At 37.4% G+C, this 18,444-nt stretch overlaps 1 protein-coding gene and 1 pseudogene across 2 annotated transcripts; both read right to left on the bottom strand.

Moving 5' to 3' along the window:
* Positions 1–131: 131 nt before the first annotated feature.
* On the bottom strand, positions 132–5,265 carry LOC125470663 (annotated as a pseudogene).
* Positions 5,266–9,599: 4,334 nt separating this feature from the next.
* On the bottom strand, positions 9,600–12,567 carry LOC103940395 (probable amino acid permease 7). Of its 2 annotated transcripts, none has more exons than XM_009350509.3 (8): positions 12,433–12,567; positions 12,106–12,220; positions 11,631–11,867; positions 11,413–11,506; positions 10,752–10,966; positions 10,502–10,635; positions 10,157–10,384; positions 9,600–10,064 (listed from the first exon to the last, which is right to left on the bottom strand). In XM_009350509.3, the coding sequence occupies exons 2-8, from the start codon at positions 12,176–12,178 to the stop codon at positions 9,663–9,665; spliced, it is 1,383 nt and encodes a 460-aa protein (XP_009348784.1). In that variant the 5' UTR covers positions 12,179–12,220; positions 12,433–12,567; the 3' UTR covers positions 9,600–9,662. The 2 variants fall into 2 exon arrangements, with proteins under 2 accessions (XP_009348784.1, XP_048426052.1); XM_048570095.1 differs by having other exon boundaries at positions 12,547–12,565.
* Between the last annotated feature and the right edge of the window lie 5,877 nt (positions 12,568–18,444).

Here is an 18,444-nt window from a genome sequence, read left to right as displayed (position 1 = left end):
AATTAGAGACCATCGGAATCATCAGGTCATCAAATTGTAAATCCGACGGGATGATATCTGAGTTGTATTATTTTTGCTCCGTTTTACAATTCCCACCTTCGGATTCCTCTCCGTTTTCTTCCTCAAGCTGGAAAAGGGTTTGTGGGTGTTGGAGAAAATTTTGATTATGACAGGAATACGGATAGTATACCACGTATTTTTATGCGAGTGTGGGAATTATTACTTTTTAAGTTATTAATTTTTTAACACATCCCATCATTTGTATAGTAACATGTGATGTACCATCTCGTGTGTTGTTTACATTGAAAAATCTCTCGTAGATGTCGGGGTCTATCTCCATGTCCGATAGCTTCTTTTTCACGTCTTGTTGGTGCGACCAGGCAATCAACCGCACTATCTGTTCCGTTCATGGAAAATGATTAGTGAAGTTAGACAAGATTATCGAAAAACTAGGCTATCGCCCTCGATCTTCTTTTCCTTCTTTTCGTCAGCGTCTTCAACCGCCTCTTCCTCTTCCTTGTTTATCCCTCGTGAGGTTAACTGATGAACGCGGAGTGCTTAATCAATCCATGAGACGTAGCTCTTCTTCCTTCAGGTGAAGAACACTGACCGTATCGGCGACAAGATAAGCAGAGGGGTTTAGGGGGAGATGCAGCTAGGGTTTGGAGAAGCAGGTCGAAGGGGAGGCCGTCGCAGAAACGAAGAGGAGGATGTGAGAAGCAGCTATAAGGACTTAAGGGTCCTTAAAAGCACTTTCGCATGATTCATCTTCTTCATCTTCTCATATCGCATGATCCACCATGCAATTACAGTAAATTATAATTTTCTTTTACTAGCTAATATTTCTTTTACCATAAATTTATATAATGACCTTATTTACATTATCATGTATTAAACCATCTGATTCATTAGATAATCAGATGGTAAGTCCCACAAGAGACTATCCGGGTTGAATATGTTGGATGATCCGTTTCTGAGCTCCTTTCCACCCGCGGACTCCTCTCCGTTTTCTTCCACCTCAAGTTTGTCATCCAACTGGCCCTGCTGGTCCGCCGCTGCCGTGCACGTACTTCCAGCACACAGACTCTGGCTCCACGGCGATCCATTGCCTTTGTTCCCAAACGTAGAATGGCCGCACTGAAATCCAGACATGGGCAAGCGGAAAGCACTGCAGTTCCCTGTGAAGTTCCCAGATGATGCTCCAGTAGTGTCCATCCAAGGTTGAGGTTAACATGTCTGGTTGTTCTTGCATTGCCCTAGATAAACCAATCTTGATCTTTTCGATAGTGTCGTTTTTTCTTCCTGCTTGCTGTTAATGTACGTGGCCGTGCTGTTCCCGGCGTTGGATTGATGTGTTGGAGCTGGAAGTCGATGCGCTTCTTTGTAAGGATGTGGAGCATTTTGTCCTTAAAGAAGCCGAGTGCCGCTTCTGCAAGGTGAGCCGCCTGTGGCGGCTCTATTGTGGTTGCAATCTCGGCCATGAGGTGGGAAAAGGGTTTGTGTGTGACGGGGTCGATCCCCATGCCTGATAGCTTCTTCTTCAGCTTGGTGTTCCAGTTATTTTTGACATCGTTGTCGGTGCGGCCAGGTAGTCGCGCTGCAATCAACGACCATCTGTGACACATTCACCGGAAATGATTAGTGAGCTGAGTACTTGAAATATGTAGAGGATGCAAGGGAGCTGTTATTCGCACCTTCAAAAAAAATCCACTTATTTAATTATACTAAAAAGTGAAAAGAATAAATGAGGAAGAATGGCAATAACTAGATGCGTTGGAGTGCTAATAACTATTTCTTTTTGGATCATATAACAGAAAATGATCCAAGACTTAACGGTTGCCAACAATGGAGTGGAGCTTAACAATTATTTGCTCTTCCGCGTCGGAGAATTGTCCGTGCTTAAGGTCGGGGTGATGCGGGACCATCTGAAGAGTCACTGAGAGAATTAAAGTCTGAGGTGCGATATACTATTTTCAAGGAATGTCCTAGGGGGATGATTACTAAACCCATCAGATTCCAAGACCAAGGAGATTAATAACGTTGGGAACGGCAGGACCTATTGAGCTTCCTTATTTATTTCATGTACTAGTCTAATTAAGTTCCTTTTATTATATAAATAGGTTGTGATTTGGATGCTGGAAACGGAGTTGGAATATAATTTTTTCTCTATTGAGTTAGCTTCCTATAGCTTCTCTTTTTATTAGCTTGCATATTGTTATTCCCTTCCTATTCTTTGCAGCTTCTACATGAACTGTATCATTTGGCATCAGAGCCAAGAGTCCTTTGGATCTTGTTTCTGCCAGTCACTTTGAAACTCGATGGTTCGAGGTCGACGTTGAGGTGGGCGTGTGTTGGAAATACAAATTAAAAGTCATGTGATCTGTCCATGTGATGCTAACCTTTCTTTACAGCTTGTTTCCAGCAAAATATAATCATCATTGCTCCTTCATTATTCAGCCGAATGGTGATGAAAGACAGCAAGTGTGCTGCCATGTGATGTGCTAGCAGGAAGACAGCAGTGTGCTGCCATGTACTAGTTGAATCTGTGTTATTTGCAGCTGGAAAGACAGCTGTTGTGTGCAAGCCGAAAGGTGGTTATTACAACCTGCCATGATGCAATGCATGTGTATGCCAACTATCAAAGTTGCTGCATGTGTTTGAAAGGGTGTAAAGATGTGGAACACCATCATTCATTATATGTATTGTTGGATTGTTTATTTTTTCAGTTTTGTATAAATAGGCCATCTTGCTAAGCCTTAGAGCATCCCATCCAAATCCCATTTCCCATTCATTTAATTTCAGCTTGTAAGCTTTAAGAGTAGTAAACTCTTCTAATATTTCAAAGTGTTTGTTATCACCAAGCTTGCTACTTCTTTCCTTTCTTTGTCCAATTTTATTGAGAGTGAAAGTGAGAGGTGTGATAGAGTTTGTAAACTTATCACCCACATATTTTGGTATTGAGTTAGCAAACTCTTGTGAATACCAACAGCGTGCTCATCACCAACGTGATCCTCACGATGCCGAGAATGAGGAATTGAGGAGGCAATTGCAGCAATTGACAGAGCGTTTGGAACGGCTGGAAACCCGGAACCGTCGCGGCATGGCGAAACCTCTGATGAAGATGACAATCCCTTTCACTTTCGCGCTCCGGATGAAGAGTCAGGTGAAGAGGGCAGAAGTAGACACGGTGGTCAGTTCAATGACAGATTCAACGATATCAATATGAAGGTGGACATCCCGAAATTGAAGGGAGGATCAGGCCAGATGAGTTCATTGATTGGCTGAATACCGTTGAGAGGGTCTTCGACTACAAAGAAGTCCCAGATCATCGGAAGGTGAAGATTGTTGCCATTAAACTAACCAAGTATGCATCCGCTTTGTGGGAACAATTAACGGTGCGAAGGGAACGAATGGGAATTTGATTTGCTCATGGTCCGTTGCGGTATGGATGAGCTCGAGGAGCAGACGATTGCACGTTACCTTGGTGGGCTGTCAGGGAGATTCATGATGCAGTTGTGTTGCAGCCACATTGGTTGTATGACGATATCTGCAAACTGGCAGTCAAGGTGGAAAAGCAATTGAAACAACAAAATACTCGAGCACCAACTGGAGTCAACAATTGCAATCCAAGTCCAAGGGAGAAGACGTTTGACTCAGGAGGAAAAGGAAGCTTCAATCCCAAAGTTTCAGTAAAAAAAAGTAGCAGCAAAGTTGAAGCGGGTTCAAGTTCGAGTCGACTGTTTGCTCCAAAACACCAACCCTTGAAATGCTACAAGTGCTCTGGTTTTGGACACAAGCAAGCAGATTGTCCAAATCAAAGTTTTGTCAATTTTGTTGAAGGGCAATTGTTTTTGGGAGATCTCAAAGGGGATTAGACACCCCCTGTCTATAATGAATATAAAGAAGCATGACTATTGCACGTGTCGATGACTGGTTACGTGATAACATTTTTCACACTAAGTGCACCACCAATGGGAAGATCTGCAATGTGATAATTGATGGTGGGAGTTGCGAGAATGTTGTATCTTAAGATATGGCCGACAAGCTTAAACTAACGATAGAGAAGTGTCATATTCCTTACAAGCTCGCATGGCTTCAAAAAGGAAACGAGATGCATGTTGATAAGCGAAGTCTAGTTTCTTTTTCTATTGGGAAGGCATATCAAGATGAAGTGTGGTGCAATGTCGTACCGATGGATGCTTGCCATCTTTTGTTAGGAAGACCTTGGCAATATGACCGAAAAGTTCTTCATGATGGGTTCAAAAACACATACACCTTTGTGATAGAGGGAGTGAAGGTAATTTTGGGCCCTTCAAAAGAACAACATATAGTAAAGTCTGAAAAGAAGATGGGGACAATATGCCTTGCCATGGCAGAATTCATGGAAGAAATTGAAGAAGGTGCATCTGTATGTGCTTTGGGGATCAAAGAGGAGAATGTTGGGGTCTTTCTTCCGTACGCGAACGAATCCTTGCTGCAAGAGTATTCTGTTGTGATACCGGATGAACTTCCCGCGGATATGGTGGTGTCAACAATAGTCAATGCGGCTGACTTGCAACCGTACTCTGAGGATGTCCAGGAGAATTTTTGACTCGATGACGAGTCATTTTCAACCTGGAGGGACTGAGAGAATTAAAATCTGAGGTGCGATATACTATTTTCAAGGAATGTCCTAGGGGGATGATTACTAAACCCATCAGATTCCAAGACCAAGGAGGTTAATAACGTTGGGAACGGCAAGACGTATTGAGCTTCCTTATTTATTTCATGTACTAGTCTAATTAAGTTCCTTTTATTATATAAATAGGTTGTGATTTGGATGCTGGAAACGGAGTTGGAATATAATTTTTTCTCAATTGAGTTAGCATCCTATAGCTTCTCTTTTTATTAGCTTGCGTGTTGTTATTCCCTTCCTATTCTCTGCAGCTTCTAAGTGAACTGCATCACGGGGCGAAGGTAGTTTGTCCAACGTAGCCTGCAGCTTGTTATCTTCTTCAGGAGTCCACTGCCCCCTTTTCACAGTGTCCTTCTCACAGCATGGAATCCGACCCATCTCTCTCTTTCTTTCTCTATCTATTTTTCTAAGAACTCTCACCCCTTAACTTAAAAAATGTCAATAATAATCTTCTTTGCGCCGTCAAGGTTTTCTTAAATGAAAATGCCAACAACTTTTGGAAAATAAAAAAAAGACGAGTAGGGCTTGAGAGTTTGAGAAAGTAGTGGAAGTAAACTAATAAGCTAAAAGAGCTAAAACTTTTTTTTTTTAATTTTGGTTTGCTAAAAACAAAGAAACGAAAACATTTTCTTGGGGAATTTTTTTTTTTAATTTCTAAATTTCTCTTATAGGTTTCCCCGTTCTCTAATATTCTTTATATATATGATATAATGAATGAAGAGGTTCAAGTGCATTAGCCATGACCTAATAGGGTTACTGGAAGACTCCCATCAAAGGCGCACGATTTCATTAAAAAATTCAACGCCGTTGAGCGTGTGAGACTTCATGTTGTCTGCAACTGTGTGGCCATGTCTGCAGGAGTTGTCCAATAATGTTGCTGCTAAATCATGCAATATATGGTTATGGATGACTTCGTACTTGTAAATTGATTAAAAAACCCACATAATTAATAGTTTGTTTAGTTTTGATGAATATATATAGATGAGAAAAAATCGGTTATGTCACGCCCCGATCCCGACATATGTCCTGGATCGATACACGATGTCACAAAATACTCGTATATCTAACATACCCATCTTCGGGATATGGCAAATCACAACTTGAGAATCAAATCTCATAGTAATTTTTTTTCATATACTTTATGGCTGTATCTAACCTCCTCGTTAGACTGCCTATGTACCCTCAATAAGGATCAAGCCATTCGTAGTTCACCATTGCTATAACTCGACATATGACACAGTCTATTTAAGCCAAAATACATAGCATTCCTCAATCAAACATTTGGACTTGACAAGCATGAATTATTCGATTTAAACTACATAACAACCCGCAAGACAGTCAAGGTTTCTATTTCATCCATCATATAAATCATTATGTTTCAACATAAAATCGCTATTCATATCATGTAATATATCAAAAAATCAATAAAGCACAATAGTATCCTCTAGTCGCATTGATCACGTATCTAATCATTTTATCAACAATCATATTCAACATCGTTCCACAATCATCTCAAGTAACCCATTCCATGATATCAAGGAGGCACGATATTAACATTTAATTACGTTAATCAGTCAATCAGATCACATCTCAATGCTCATAATTAATATAGGACTTCTATATAATTCCCTGCCTGGATTTCAGATAATAACTTGATAATTCTAATTTATATTCACAAGATTTATTGTGGGTAATTCCCATTCACTCGAATCCAAGGTACAAGTCTAACTTATGGAAATGAGCAAGAGTAGGGATACCAGACCACTCAATAGAATCCAAAACTATCAATCGGTTTCTCGCATGTAAAATTAGTGTCATCGATCACAATCTAAAAACATCAAATATAGAATCATGCTTTATGAAATCATAATCAAGTCACTGACAACTTCAAAGGAGTCACCCAGACATCCAACGACTTTTCTAATTCAAAGCACAAGATTCTCAAAATCCATCGTTTGTATGTACATTAAAAACTAGGGCTAGAGGGACGTAATTCGGCCGAAGCCTACATCTTTGAAGCTCTCTCAATCTAAACTCAATGAAACCCAAGGTGGATACGATCCTGGACCATCACTCAATGGAATTGGGGAGTAGGAGGGATTCCGGACCATCTCTCAACGGAATCCGAGTGGATACGATTCCAGACCATCACTCAACGGAATCACAGAGTAAGAGGGATTCCGGACCATCTCTTAACGGAATCCGAGTGGATACGATTCCGGACCATCACTTAACGGAATCGCAGAGGGCCAACAACCATATATACAACGCCTCAAAGAAATGAGACAAGCACAAACTACTTAATTTACAAAAGTTCAACCAAGGGAAATAAGGCACAAATACTAAATTTAGAACGAATCAGTCGAAGCAACAAATCCCCATCACCACGGGTTAACGGTCTACCACTAGTCCTCACATTTCATTACAACATGCCAAACAAACCAATCAAACCATATTTCAATATATACATGTCAAATCTCATGTCATAAACTTAAATCAATATCTTAGTATTGGAAATAACAATTCAATAGAAACATATTCATAAAACCAATTCATATCCACACCGGATCATAATTATGAAAACATGGTTAATTACCAATATCACATACATTAAAGTCACCCATATTTTATCATATCATACCATCTAAGCACATCAACCACCATTCAAATATGCAAGTCAAATCACATATCACAATCCTCATCAGTACACAAGCCAAATCATGTTTAATAAACATAGGTCTATAGCTAAATATATAAAATCACATTTCAATAGAAAATCATATTCATACGACCAATTCTTATTCACAATCGGTACCAATAAAAGAAATTAAGATAATAAACATATCTCATATAGTCAAGTCGCTAACAAACTAATATAGGCCCACTACATATCGGAAAATTCGATTTTTTTCAAAAATTCTCAAATTTCACAAGAATGAAGATCTCAACACGTAGAGTAAACTTTATACCTGCGGCCAATGCCAATTTGGCCTGAAAACATCCCAAGCTTGCCACGAACCGCCGAAACCCTAAGGTGGGTGTTCTTCAATTCGACTTCCTCGGTGTCCCAACACCTCTACAACCTGTTGGGTCTTGTTCTTGGGTCCAAGGGGAGTTGACTAAGGGTGGTGGTGGGTGGTGAAACTCATCGGAACTGCGGAATCGCAGTCAAAGCTCCATGGGTCACCCGCACGGTTTTTACACGGTTTTGGACCTAAAAACCCTCAACTTGGGGTTGGAAATGGAAGATGGGAGATGGTGGAAGAGGTTGCAGGTGATGGATAGTTGAATTTTACCTGAAAAAATGATGGAAGTGGCCGGAAACCACTCCGGGTTGGCGCGGGTAAATGGGTTCATGGGAATGGAGCTAAAAAAAAAATCCCCTTTCCCCCATTGGTCATTCCTTTCTTTTATTCCTTCTAATTGGTCCCCTTTTCCACTTAAACTGGCCGGTCCTATAATCCCAAAAAGTGTTTGGGCGTTTTTCACCCCTAAGTGGAAATTAAAATAATTCCCACAATCTATAGTTTCACAACTTCAAACGTCCGTAACTATACCGTTATAATCCGGACTCGCAAACGGCTTTCGCCTATGCGCTCGTGGCTTCGAGACCTATTCGAAAACGTTACAAAAGGTCAACGAGTAAATAATAATTTTCCAAACTTCACTCTTCGTAACTAGTTTAATTGAAATCTAATTTCAAATAAACTAATATAAATTCTCGAAAAAATAATATAAAATCTCAATAATACAAATACGTAGATTATAACAGTGAAATCCGAAAACTGAATTTCACAGGTTAAGATGGTTTGGATATGTGAATCGAACACCTATAGATGCTTCGGTTAAGATGCGACTATGAGACAGAAGCTCAGGGCAAAAGGGATAGAAGAAAACCTAGGAAGACTTTAAAAGAGACTATAAGAAAATATATGGAATGCTTGGAGTTAACAAAACGCTAGGCGCAAAACAGAACGCAATAGTGTACTAGGACTCATACAACCAATCTCATTAAATAGAGTATATAAGGCTTGATTGTTGTTGTTGTATAAGCCTCATATTTACCATTTGTTATAATATTGTGAAATGCACATATTGAAATGCTCTCAAATATTGAAATGGTAACAACATTACTGATTTAATGCAGTAGATCTACAATATTGACAACATATTGATAATTTCTCTATATATTACGACTATAGGGGAATCTTTGTTACCTATGTAATGGGACAACATCGAGATGATATAGATATGATATGTTTATTTTCTGCACTAACGTTTTTAAGATCTATTACATACTACTATAATATTGGTATTTGAGAGCATTCTCCTATATATAATATTCTTGTCCAAAATCCCAAAAGCTCTGAAAAAAAAATTATACCACAAATTGGGCACAAGTTTGTTTTAATTATTTACTTTTTTTGGTTTATCTTGTTTTTACCATATTTATGGAAGAGAAAATATGTCAAACTGATCAGTTGGGGTAAGAAAGAGGGAACAATTAGGTTTGCAGTGTTTAGCTCTTATTTAAGACAGAGGAGCTAGCCTATGAGGATATATATTTGCATTAGACAAGCACTTCATAACATTTTAAGTAGTTAAGAGGCTGATGATTTATAAGTGGTGAAATCTGCAAGAAAAGAAATGCTTTTACAATCTTTCTTCTACTTCTTCACAGGATTCAATTTCGATAAGCGATATCAACTCGTTGAAGTTGCTAACCTTTGCAATGTGCGTCATCTAGTTTGAGGTTGTTAGGTAGAACTACTATATAATTAAGGCAGTTGTGTTCTAGAATTCATATAACCGATCACATTTAGTGGGACAAGGTTTCATTATTGTGGTCGTTTATTTGCTCAGTGCAATCTCATTATTTTTGTAGCTTGCAATGGAAGCAATAAATTATGTAAATGAGGATGACTATATATATATATATATATATTCATTTGTTTATGGAGGATATTACAATATTCTTTGTACTTCCCTAGCTCAGTTTGGCACTTATAAGTCCTTCAACTGATCCAATCACACCCACAACTGTCACAAGAAAGCAAGCTAAACTAAATGTCCTCAGAACAACCCATGTTTTTGTCCAAGCCCCAATTTTCTTCTGTACAAAGTACATTTCTACAGGAAAATATATGGTCAAAGGCCAAAAGTTCAAGGCCCCTAAAACTCCCAAAACCTGGTTGAAGTAAGGAAATATCATCGCAATTGCGGTAGTTGACACAACGTAAACAGTTCGGAAACACAGCCTGAAGGGATTCACTTGAAATCTCGGTAACAATGGGACTTTAATAGTGTAAAAGTTGTTCACAAGTCCACTGCTCGGGTATTTCTTCGTGGACCATCTTTCAGCAACTGCAAATACTGGTTGACTGTAGACCTGCAAGATGAAACATTCGAAATATACGTGACTACAACAGATAGAAAATGGTGATTCAAACTTGAAAAATTTGATACATATATATACGGTACCTGATATCCTCCCACCAAATGAAGAACAATGCAAGCATTGGCAAAATCAATGAGCCAGTAGGGTTCGTAGAATCCGAATCCTGTCAAGAGATTCCCTGGGGTGTCATCGCCAAAGGCGGCGTATCCAAAGCATCCGCAGCAGAGGTAGAAGAAGGTTGTGACAAATATGGCAATCATTGAGGCCTTCTTCATTGTCTGATTTTCTGGTGGAGGGGACTTCAAAGTATCCTTTGATTTGACAGATACAACACAATCCAACAGTTTCTAATTAAAATCAATCAGAATTTTGTGTGGTTTTAATCAGATTTCTTCGTTTTTCTTCTTTCAAAAGTTTAGAAATCCAACCTGAACTTCAAGAACAATAATAGAGTATGGATAGGCAAAAGCAATGTCTCCAAGTGCTTGGAAGGATAACCATAATTTATCAGCAACATTTGATGTTCGAACTCCTGTTAGGCTTCCTTGAATCTTCCCATTTTCTGCAATTAACAAACATATCTTAAAAATCGAAGTTCCGAGCTTTTATTTATGTCTTATTCTGGACAATGAGGCTGGAAGGTAGGAAAAAAGAAGCTGGAAAAATCGAAGCAAATACCTATTACTTTTGCAAAGCCGAGGCCAAGTCCAATGAAAGAGTAGGCAAAGGACATGATTGCTGCGATAACTGAAAGCCATTCCATGTTGTGGAAATCTGGTATTTGTGACGCAACAATCTGGACAAGTCCAAATAGCAGCATATACAGACTAGTTCCATATTCACATGAAGCCTCATGCCCTTCTTTGTGGTAGCAGTTTGATCTCTGAATGGCTCTAAATCGACAAAATAGAATATAAATGTTAATACATATCGCCTTTACGAAATTAATTTCAGTTGGAAAGAAGTGTAAGCATCATCATACTAGTATAGTGTAGGTAAATATGCACAAATAAAACTCGTTACGAACTTTTAATAAAAAAAAGAACTGAGAGACCCTAGACAAAACAGTAAGTCGTATATATAACACGGTTAAGTGACCATCCCTCCAGTAGTGTTTTGATTAAAAGTAACTGGTTATTTTTGTGCATATTTTGATAGAATCTGAGTGAATTAGGTTAATTGTATTCATTAACATAAGAGAGTTAGAATTAGAAAATAAGAAGATTGATCTCAAATTTCATTTAATAATACTATTGATTTCTTATAGCAGGGGCCTGAATCTGAAACAAAACGAAAATGACATGAAAAGCACGACTCAATGGGGAAGCTGGTTAAGTACCTCATACTGGTCGCAGTGGTAATCACATAAGCAATACCAGTTCCAAACATGCTGAAATACAGAAGTAAACCACAAAACCAGGTCTTTTTTCTACCTGAACTATCACTGAACTAAATCAGAATCCCACATTAAAGAATCCAATCTATTAGAAACATATCCTAAAATGAAGATCACGTAGAGCAAAAAGTGCAAAAAAGAGAGGTTTTCGGTGTTTTTACTATTGAGATTCACTTTCACAGCATCCATGTAAGATTTGTTTCGAGTTCCGGTGATAGGATCAGGAGACCGGTAACAATCCGAAACGAGGAAGGAAGAAATGTAGGTGACAATTGCAAAACAAAGCAACGAAACGGGGCCTCCAATCCACCCTAGGTGAGCAGTACTCCATGCCAAAGACAAAACACCAGATCCAATCACAGCAGTGATGATATGAGCCACACAACTCCACAGCGTTCCTGGTTAATTGATGAGTTTCCCACCAGAAACTACGTAAGTCCAAGACCAAATGACAGAGTATAAAATCGAGGCAACGATTTTCGCACTCCCTTTTTAGAGCCGTATGCACTTCATATTGAACATTATACAATTTGTGTGGCATCTACATAACAAGTGCATGAGGCTAAAAGATGAGTATCAAAATCGCCAGCATACGCTTAATTATCAAGTGCTTAATTTAGACTACGAAAAGTCTACCAGTTCTTAGTGGATGGCCATCATCATCACAGGAACCATTACTAGCTGACTCAAGTGGGTGTTGAATTGCCATGCTTATCAGACTCACACTAGGAACTTATGAAGTTTTTGAGACCTGTGTATAGAAAATATGAAGGCCTAAAAGGAAGATACTATAATAAATAGCACTATGCCAAACTTGAATTGATGCAACTAACTATGCCTCAAATGGCAACAGTTTCATTTTCCATTTCTATCTCTCTAGCTAATTAACACTTGACTTTCATATATGTAGCTTTGCGAGCATTGCTTGTCTCCTTAGAGTTAAGAATCAATCTCTTTACTTACCTGTAAATCGCAGACTAACACATGTATTAGATTGACTTGTTAAAAATACAAAAAAAAGTTTATATGCGACATGTCAAATTGTGATTTAGTTGTAAGAAACAAATATAATCTTACTATGTTAAGGGTAAAAGATCATTATAGCCATAGCAAGGAGCTCATATACTTTGTGAAATGGTTGATATATGTTATTTGAACCTTCTCAATCAGTCATGTCATGTTCATCTTTTACCCATTTTCCAACTTTCCTCCTCACTTTATTTTGGATTTGAATTCTAGTACATGAGTTGAGTGGGTGGGTGGCCAGTCCCCTTCTGAAACAAACAAATTGCTTGAAAACAGAAATAGAATGTCTTGCTCGATTTAAAACACTCCAACTAATTTTCACCTAAAAGTGCGTTGTTTACAAGTAAGTTGCTCTCTCAAATAAACAAACTGAATATTTTTGCTCACCACCCTTCAATAATTGTAAATTCATCATCCTATTTATCATTGTTCAAAAACCAATGATTCAAAAACTAAAAATAAGTAAATAAATCTTAGAATTTTGAACCATATCCAGATATCCCATGTGCCAAAGTACAGGTTACTGTAATAAGTCTCAGTGATACTAATTTTAAGTGTCGCTATATTTGCATAGACATTGCAATTTGCAACTCTCCTTTTGTTCTATCATCAAAAAGCCACTTTACAATTTTTAGGCGGCTCAAACTAGCAATCACAATTCGTTAATGAGTCCTGATCATCGATGGAGCCAGAAATATTTTTTTAGTGGAAGTCATTGTTCTAAAAATTTCCTTCTAAAACTGTTTAGGCCAACCTAGGCGTTAGACAGTTGGCCACCACCTCGATTAATCTCTAAATATTTGAAAATTAAGAATAGACTCCTAGATTTGTTTAGGCTCCTATCTAGGCCAACTAAGCGCCTACCCAGACCCACCTAGGCACCCGTCTCGTTCGCAACTCAAACTTAGATAGAGAATAGATAACTTTCATTTTGCATTTTTCTTTTTCAATAAATTGTAATAGACTTGTTTTTTTTTTTTGAACAAAATAATAGACTTGTTGAATACTTAGATGAACATACATTATATGCTTGTTCCCCATATTTTTATTATGTTCTAATACTTTATAACCTATATGTCATTCTATTTTGCAATTTATGCATCCAAATGCAATTGTGTTTTAAGTATAAACAGACACTTATTTGTACGATAAAATAAATTTATTTAAATCCGCCTTGGCGCTAGGCCTTAACTTGCCGCAAGACTAGTGCCTAGAGTCTTTAAGAACCTTGGTGGAAGCGACTTCGAATGATGAAATTAAATTAAATTTTGAAATAACGCTATTAACTTATTGTCCAACAACATGATTTTAGGTAGTTGGTGTTTAGAACGGCAAAATATGAAAAATTAGCTAATGGAAGAATTACACGGCTCAAAAAATATGAGAGGGTAGGAAAATTATGGAACGTGAGAGGGTATTTTAAGTTGAGTGTTTGGATTGAGACTTTATTTTTGAATATATAGGTAATTTATAGTTTTAGTTAGAACCTTTTTTATAGCAAAAAAAGTTGAGTGGAGACAGCTGCTCCCAGTAGGCATATAGTGCTTTTGTCCATGGTCCTGCTTTTGTCCATGGTCCTGATATACTAAAAAAAACAAGAAGTTTAAAGCTTCCAGTATGCACGAGTGTATAAGTATACTAGAGTATGTTACAAAAATAAATCTCGCAAGAACCTAAGAAGATAAAAGAACACATAGAATTAGAGCTCCAACATTCTAGTATGTTTTTATTATTTGATTCCTCATCACTTCTTAGCTGCCATAACTCACACCTGAGGAGGGAGTGGAACAGTCACAAACTCGTGGGCAAGTGACTCCTACTTCTTGGTGGAAGTGTATCCACTATTAATCAATGACCAAAAGTTATCCGTTAGTGTACCACTTGTTTTTAACAAAATTTAACACACACGTCTTTCAATTCATGCCAATGACTTTCGATATTGATTAACGAGTAGAAATCATTGCATCAATGGTTAAAAGTCACCCGTACTTGGACAACTAATTAATTATACATAGCAAAACTCTAACCACACATACAATGAGCTTGTAGTTTTCTTAAGGTAGGAGCATCTCCTCCCTTTTTCTCATGTCAAGTTGATATTTGTTTGCATCAACTTTATTATGTCAATCGGCATCTCTTGCTTTGTCACTTTGTGCATGTTTCGTCACTTTATCCTTTCATGTCTAGAGCCGTAGAAGAATCGGCGATAAAAACTTGGGTGGAAGTGCGCAGTCACGTTATTGATGCGACTCATTTTATAAAAGTATGAGATTATTTTGTATTTTGATATCGCTCAACCTCATACAATCTTACACGATATGAGAATTGTTATAATCAAACAACCATACCGAATGTCTTCTTGTAGTCGGCTACATTAGGATTTTACCTGGTACAGGATCATCAAACTCTAGAACTGGAGTTGTATGGGCCATTTTCAATTGGATTATGGTCCACTATGCTAAGCAACTTGACTCAAATTTCTTTTATAAAAAAACCTAGCCTTCAGCGAGTGCAGAATATATTTTTTGAATTACGGCATACTACGTATGATTTATACGTTTTAAATGTATTTATATGAGTAAATTGACAAAAAAAAGTCAAATATTCGAAGTAAATGAATAATCTTAGATCATGCTAGAAGAAAACCCTCATAAACTAATTAAAGCAGATGAATTCACATAATGAAATCGGTCTCTATAGAATTTACATTAAGAATAAAGAAAATAATATTTAATAAGCAATAATCACATTATTGCTAGCCCATTGTGAGGCTATGCCCATCCCCTCCTCCTTAGTGTAGATAATATCGTTTTTTTTTTTTAAACAATCATTTGACAACGAATTTAATCACATTATTATTTGCATGGGAAAGACATTTTTCATAACCAACATTACACGTCTCTTAAGATGTTTTTAACGTGTTTAAAAATAGAGAAAATAATATTTAATAAACAACTGATTTAATTACATTATTGCTAGCTCATTGTGAGGCTAAACCCAACCCCCTCTCTCTTAGTATAGATAATATTGTTTGTTAAAAAAAAATCATTTGATAACTAATTTATTCACATTATTATCCGCGTGTGAAAGATCTTTTTTATAACCGGCATTACACGCCTCTTAAGATGTTATGAAGGTACTAATTTAAAAAAAAAAAAAAAGCATAAAAAAATTAATTATTAAAAAAACACTATTAAAATGACAAAAATGCCCCTGTCTTATTTGTTGCATTATTTTGGGATGCCTTTGAAGTTTTTTGTATTGGGAGCATTTTTGTTGAAGCATGGTGACACCAAAAGTACTATTCACCTTTTGTATTGGCTTTATATATAGATTGGGATCATAAATCCAAGAGACTAGTTTAAATGACACACACATTTTTTAGACTCTCGTACTCATATTTAATCATGTATGACGGCTAGAAATAAAGAGCAATGTCTAAGAAGCTAAAAGAGTATGTGAAAACCATCTCCTTTGATTTTCACACAAACTTAGGAGAGAATTTTTGCTGACTGTAGAATGAGGTCTTTTCAACCATGGATATGAGCGAGAGAAAAGGAAATACAAAGAAATTTTTTTTGTGTGTGACTACAAAGTCATGTGATCCGACAAGAAGACGCTAGGATTTTCCCAAACTCAGGACTTAAACTAAGCATGCAAACAATCATCCCATCAAATCACGTTGGATTTGCAATGACAAGTGCAACATGAAACAAAGAACAAAGAAGCAATAAGCAGATTAAGGTTTGACAAGGACTTACTTGACGCTGCCAGCAGCTGTAATAACGTAGGCAATTCCGGTGCCATACAGGCTCTCCTGTGCAAATATTGCACACACTGTCTGACTCTTCTCTCCTAAAATTCAATCATACACAAGTTAAAATTACAACTATGTATAAAGTCTACCCATAAATCATGCCAAATTAAGTCACTAATGTGAAATTGGGAGACTCTGAGATGTTGTTCACAGTCATCTACTCATGCGTGGACGACTGAGCCTAACATTTAGTCATTCAGGTATTACTAGCTCAACTTTTTCAACAAAGTTTGCACGCATTTAGAAAATTACGACTTTTACACACTCAGTATGTCCATATGTGCTCCTCCCATGTATTTCTATATTTTGGTAATTGAAATTTGAGGAAACAAAAGGAAGAACCAAAGTAAACACGCAAAAAAGTCCAAGGAGACAGAACGAGAGTAAAAAGATCAGTACCCCATGAATGCATGTCACATACCCTACATCTACATCTCACAAGGTCTAGCATATTTTAATCAAAATTGACAACGGGATGCTACAAAGATCATAAAAATAAAAGTTAGAGAGTGTATTATATTGTTACTGGGTTAGAAATGCTGGCCTAGGTAGACCTTAACAGCTTCTAAGTAGGATCCGACCCTCATCGGGCTATTGGATTCGGGGTACCGGTAGCAGTCGGAGAGGAGGTTGGTGGAAAGAATGGTGACTGAAGCAAATACAATCATAAGCAATGGACCTCCAATCCACCCTAGCTGAGCCACACTCCATGCAAGGGATGATACTCCTGCTCCTACCACACCTGTTATGTTATTATATGTGCAATTGCAGTCGGAAGAGTTCTATATATTAAAAAGTTCATGTCAAAATTAGCCTCAAAATTTTTTTTTTTTTGTTTGAACTTCGACAGCATGAGGGAAACTTATTAAAGAAGCAAACAGAAATACCTAGATAGGAGGGAAAATAACCAAAAACCCTAAGAAAAGAGCTAAAAACGAACCGAGGTAAGAAAAAAATGCAAACTATAGAAAAATCAAACTAAACCAAAAGCTAGCAAAAGCGATAATTCGGAAATGTGACTAGTTCCATGAAAACCTTTGCCTGATCACCAGTAAGAAGAGAGAGATTTACATAAACTCTCGAAATTCTATCAGGGTAAACTGCCATTTTACTCCCTGAACTATTACCATAATTGAAATTGACTCCATAAACTATTTTTTGATAAATTAACCCCTAAATCACCATTAGATTCTATAAAATTTCATTCACTTTGCCGTCAAACACTGGCACAATTTTACCCTCAAAAGTGAATCATGTGCCGGATTAGCATGTGCCTGTATTTGGTGGCAAAATATATAAAATTTTATCGAATTTGACGGTGAAGGGTTAATTGGCTAATTTCAAATAGTTCAAAAGGCTAATTTTCCAAAAAACACAGTACATGAATCAATTTCAACTAAAATAATAATTAAGAGGGTCAAAGCAATTTACTGAAAATACAAATCAATGGGGGTTGTTGAGTGAGGAATTAGGACCACCGGGGGTTGTTTGCACATTCCCCACAACTGCCAATCAAATCTGCCCAAAAACCGCTACACTACCAAAATAATTAGAACCACCTGAAGTTATCATGTGAAAGCTCTACAAGCTCTCAAACATGGCCCCTCTGAGTCCTCTGGTTATCCATGAAACCTCTAACTCATGACCTCCTCCAACAAAATGACGATTGAGGGCCACTAAACCAAACGGTCACGTGCCACTCATCAACAAATTTATTAACTCCCTTGGTTCTAACATATTTCCTTGCAGCAAAATCTAACTACATAAGCATACAACTCGATAAAATTTGTAAGCAAAAATGGTATGAGTTTAGATTACCAGTTCTTTTGAGAGGTTGGTTGAGTTCACCTGATGAAGAACTTATGAACGACGGTAACTGCTGATCTTCTGCTGCTTCACCAACACCCATCTCTCTCCCTTTCCAAAATTTAACAGATGAAAAAACTTGTCAAAAATCTGGAGGTACAAATAAACAGATTGGCACCTCAAAAAACAAAGTACACATTTGGCATGTCATAGAAAACTTCGCCAGGTTTGTCATCTTGCTGGAGTAAGCAGATATCACTTTAAAGCAACAAGTAGAACTATTTTTTTCTGGTGAGGCAAAAAGTTGACAGTTTAGTACAATAAAA

The sequence above is a fragment of a genome, unplaced genomic scaffold (genome assembly GCF_019419815.1).
Source record: "Pyrus x bretschneideri cultivar Hongxiangsu unplaced genomic scaffold, Pyrus_bretschneideri_v1 Contig51, whole genome shotgun sequence".
Taxonomy (NCBI): domain Eukaryota; kingdom Viridiplantae; phylum Streptophyta; class Magnoliopsida; order Rosales; family Rosaceae; genus Pyrus; species Pyrus x bretschneideri.
The sequence above is the reverse complement of the archived record's forward strand: the minus strand, read 5'-3'. Positions and strand labels throughout refer to the sequence as shown.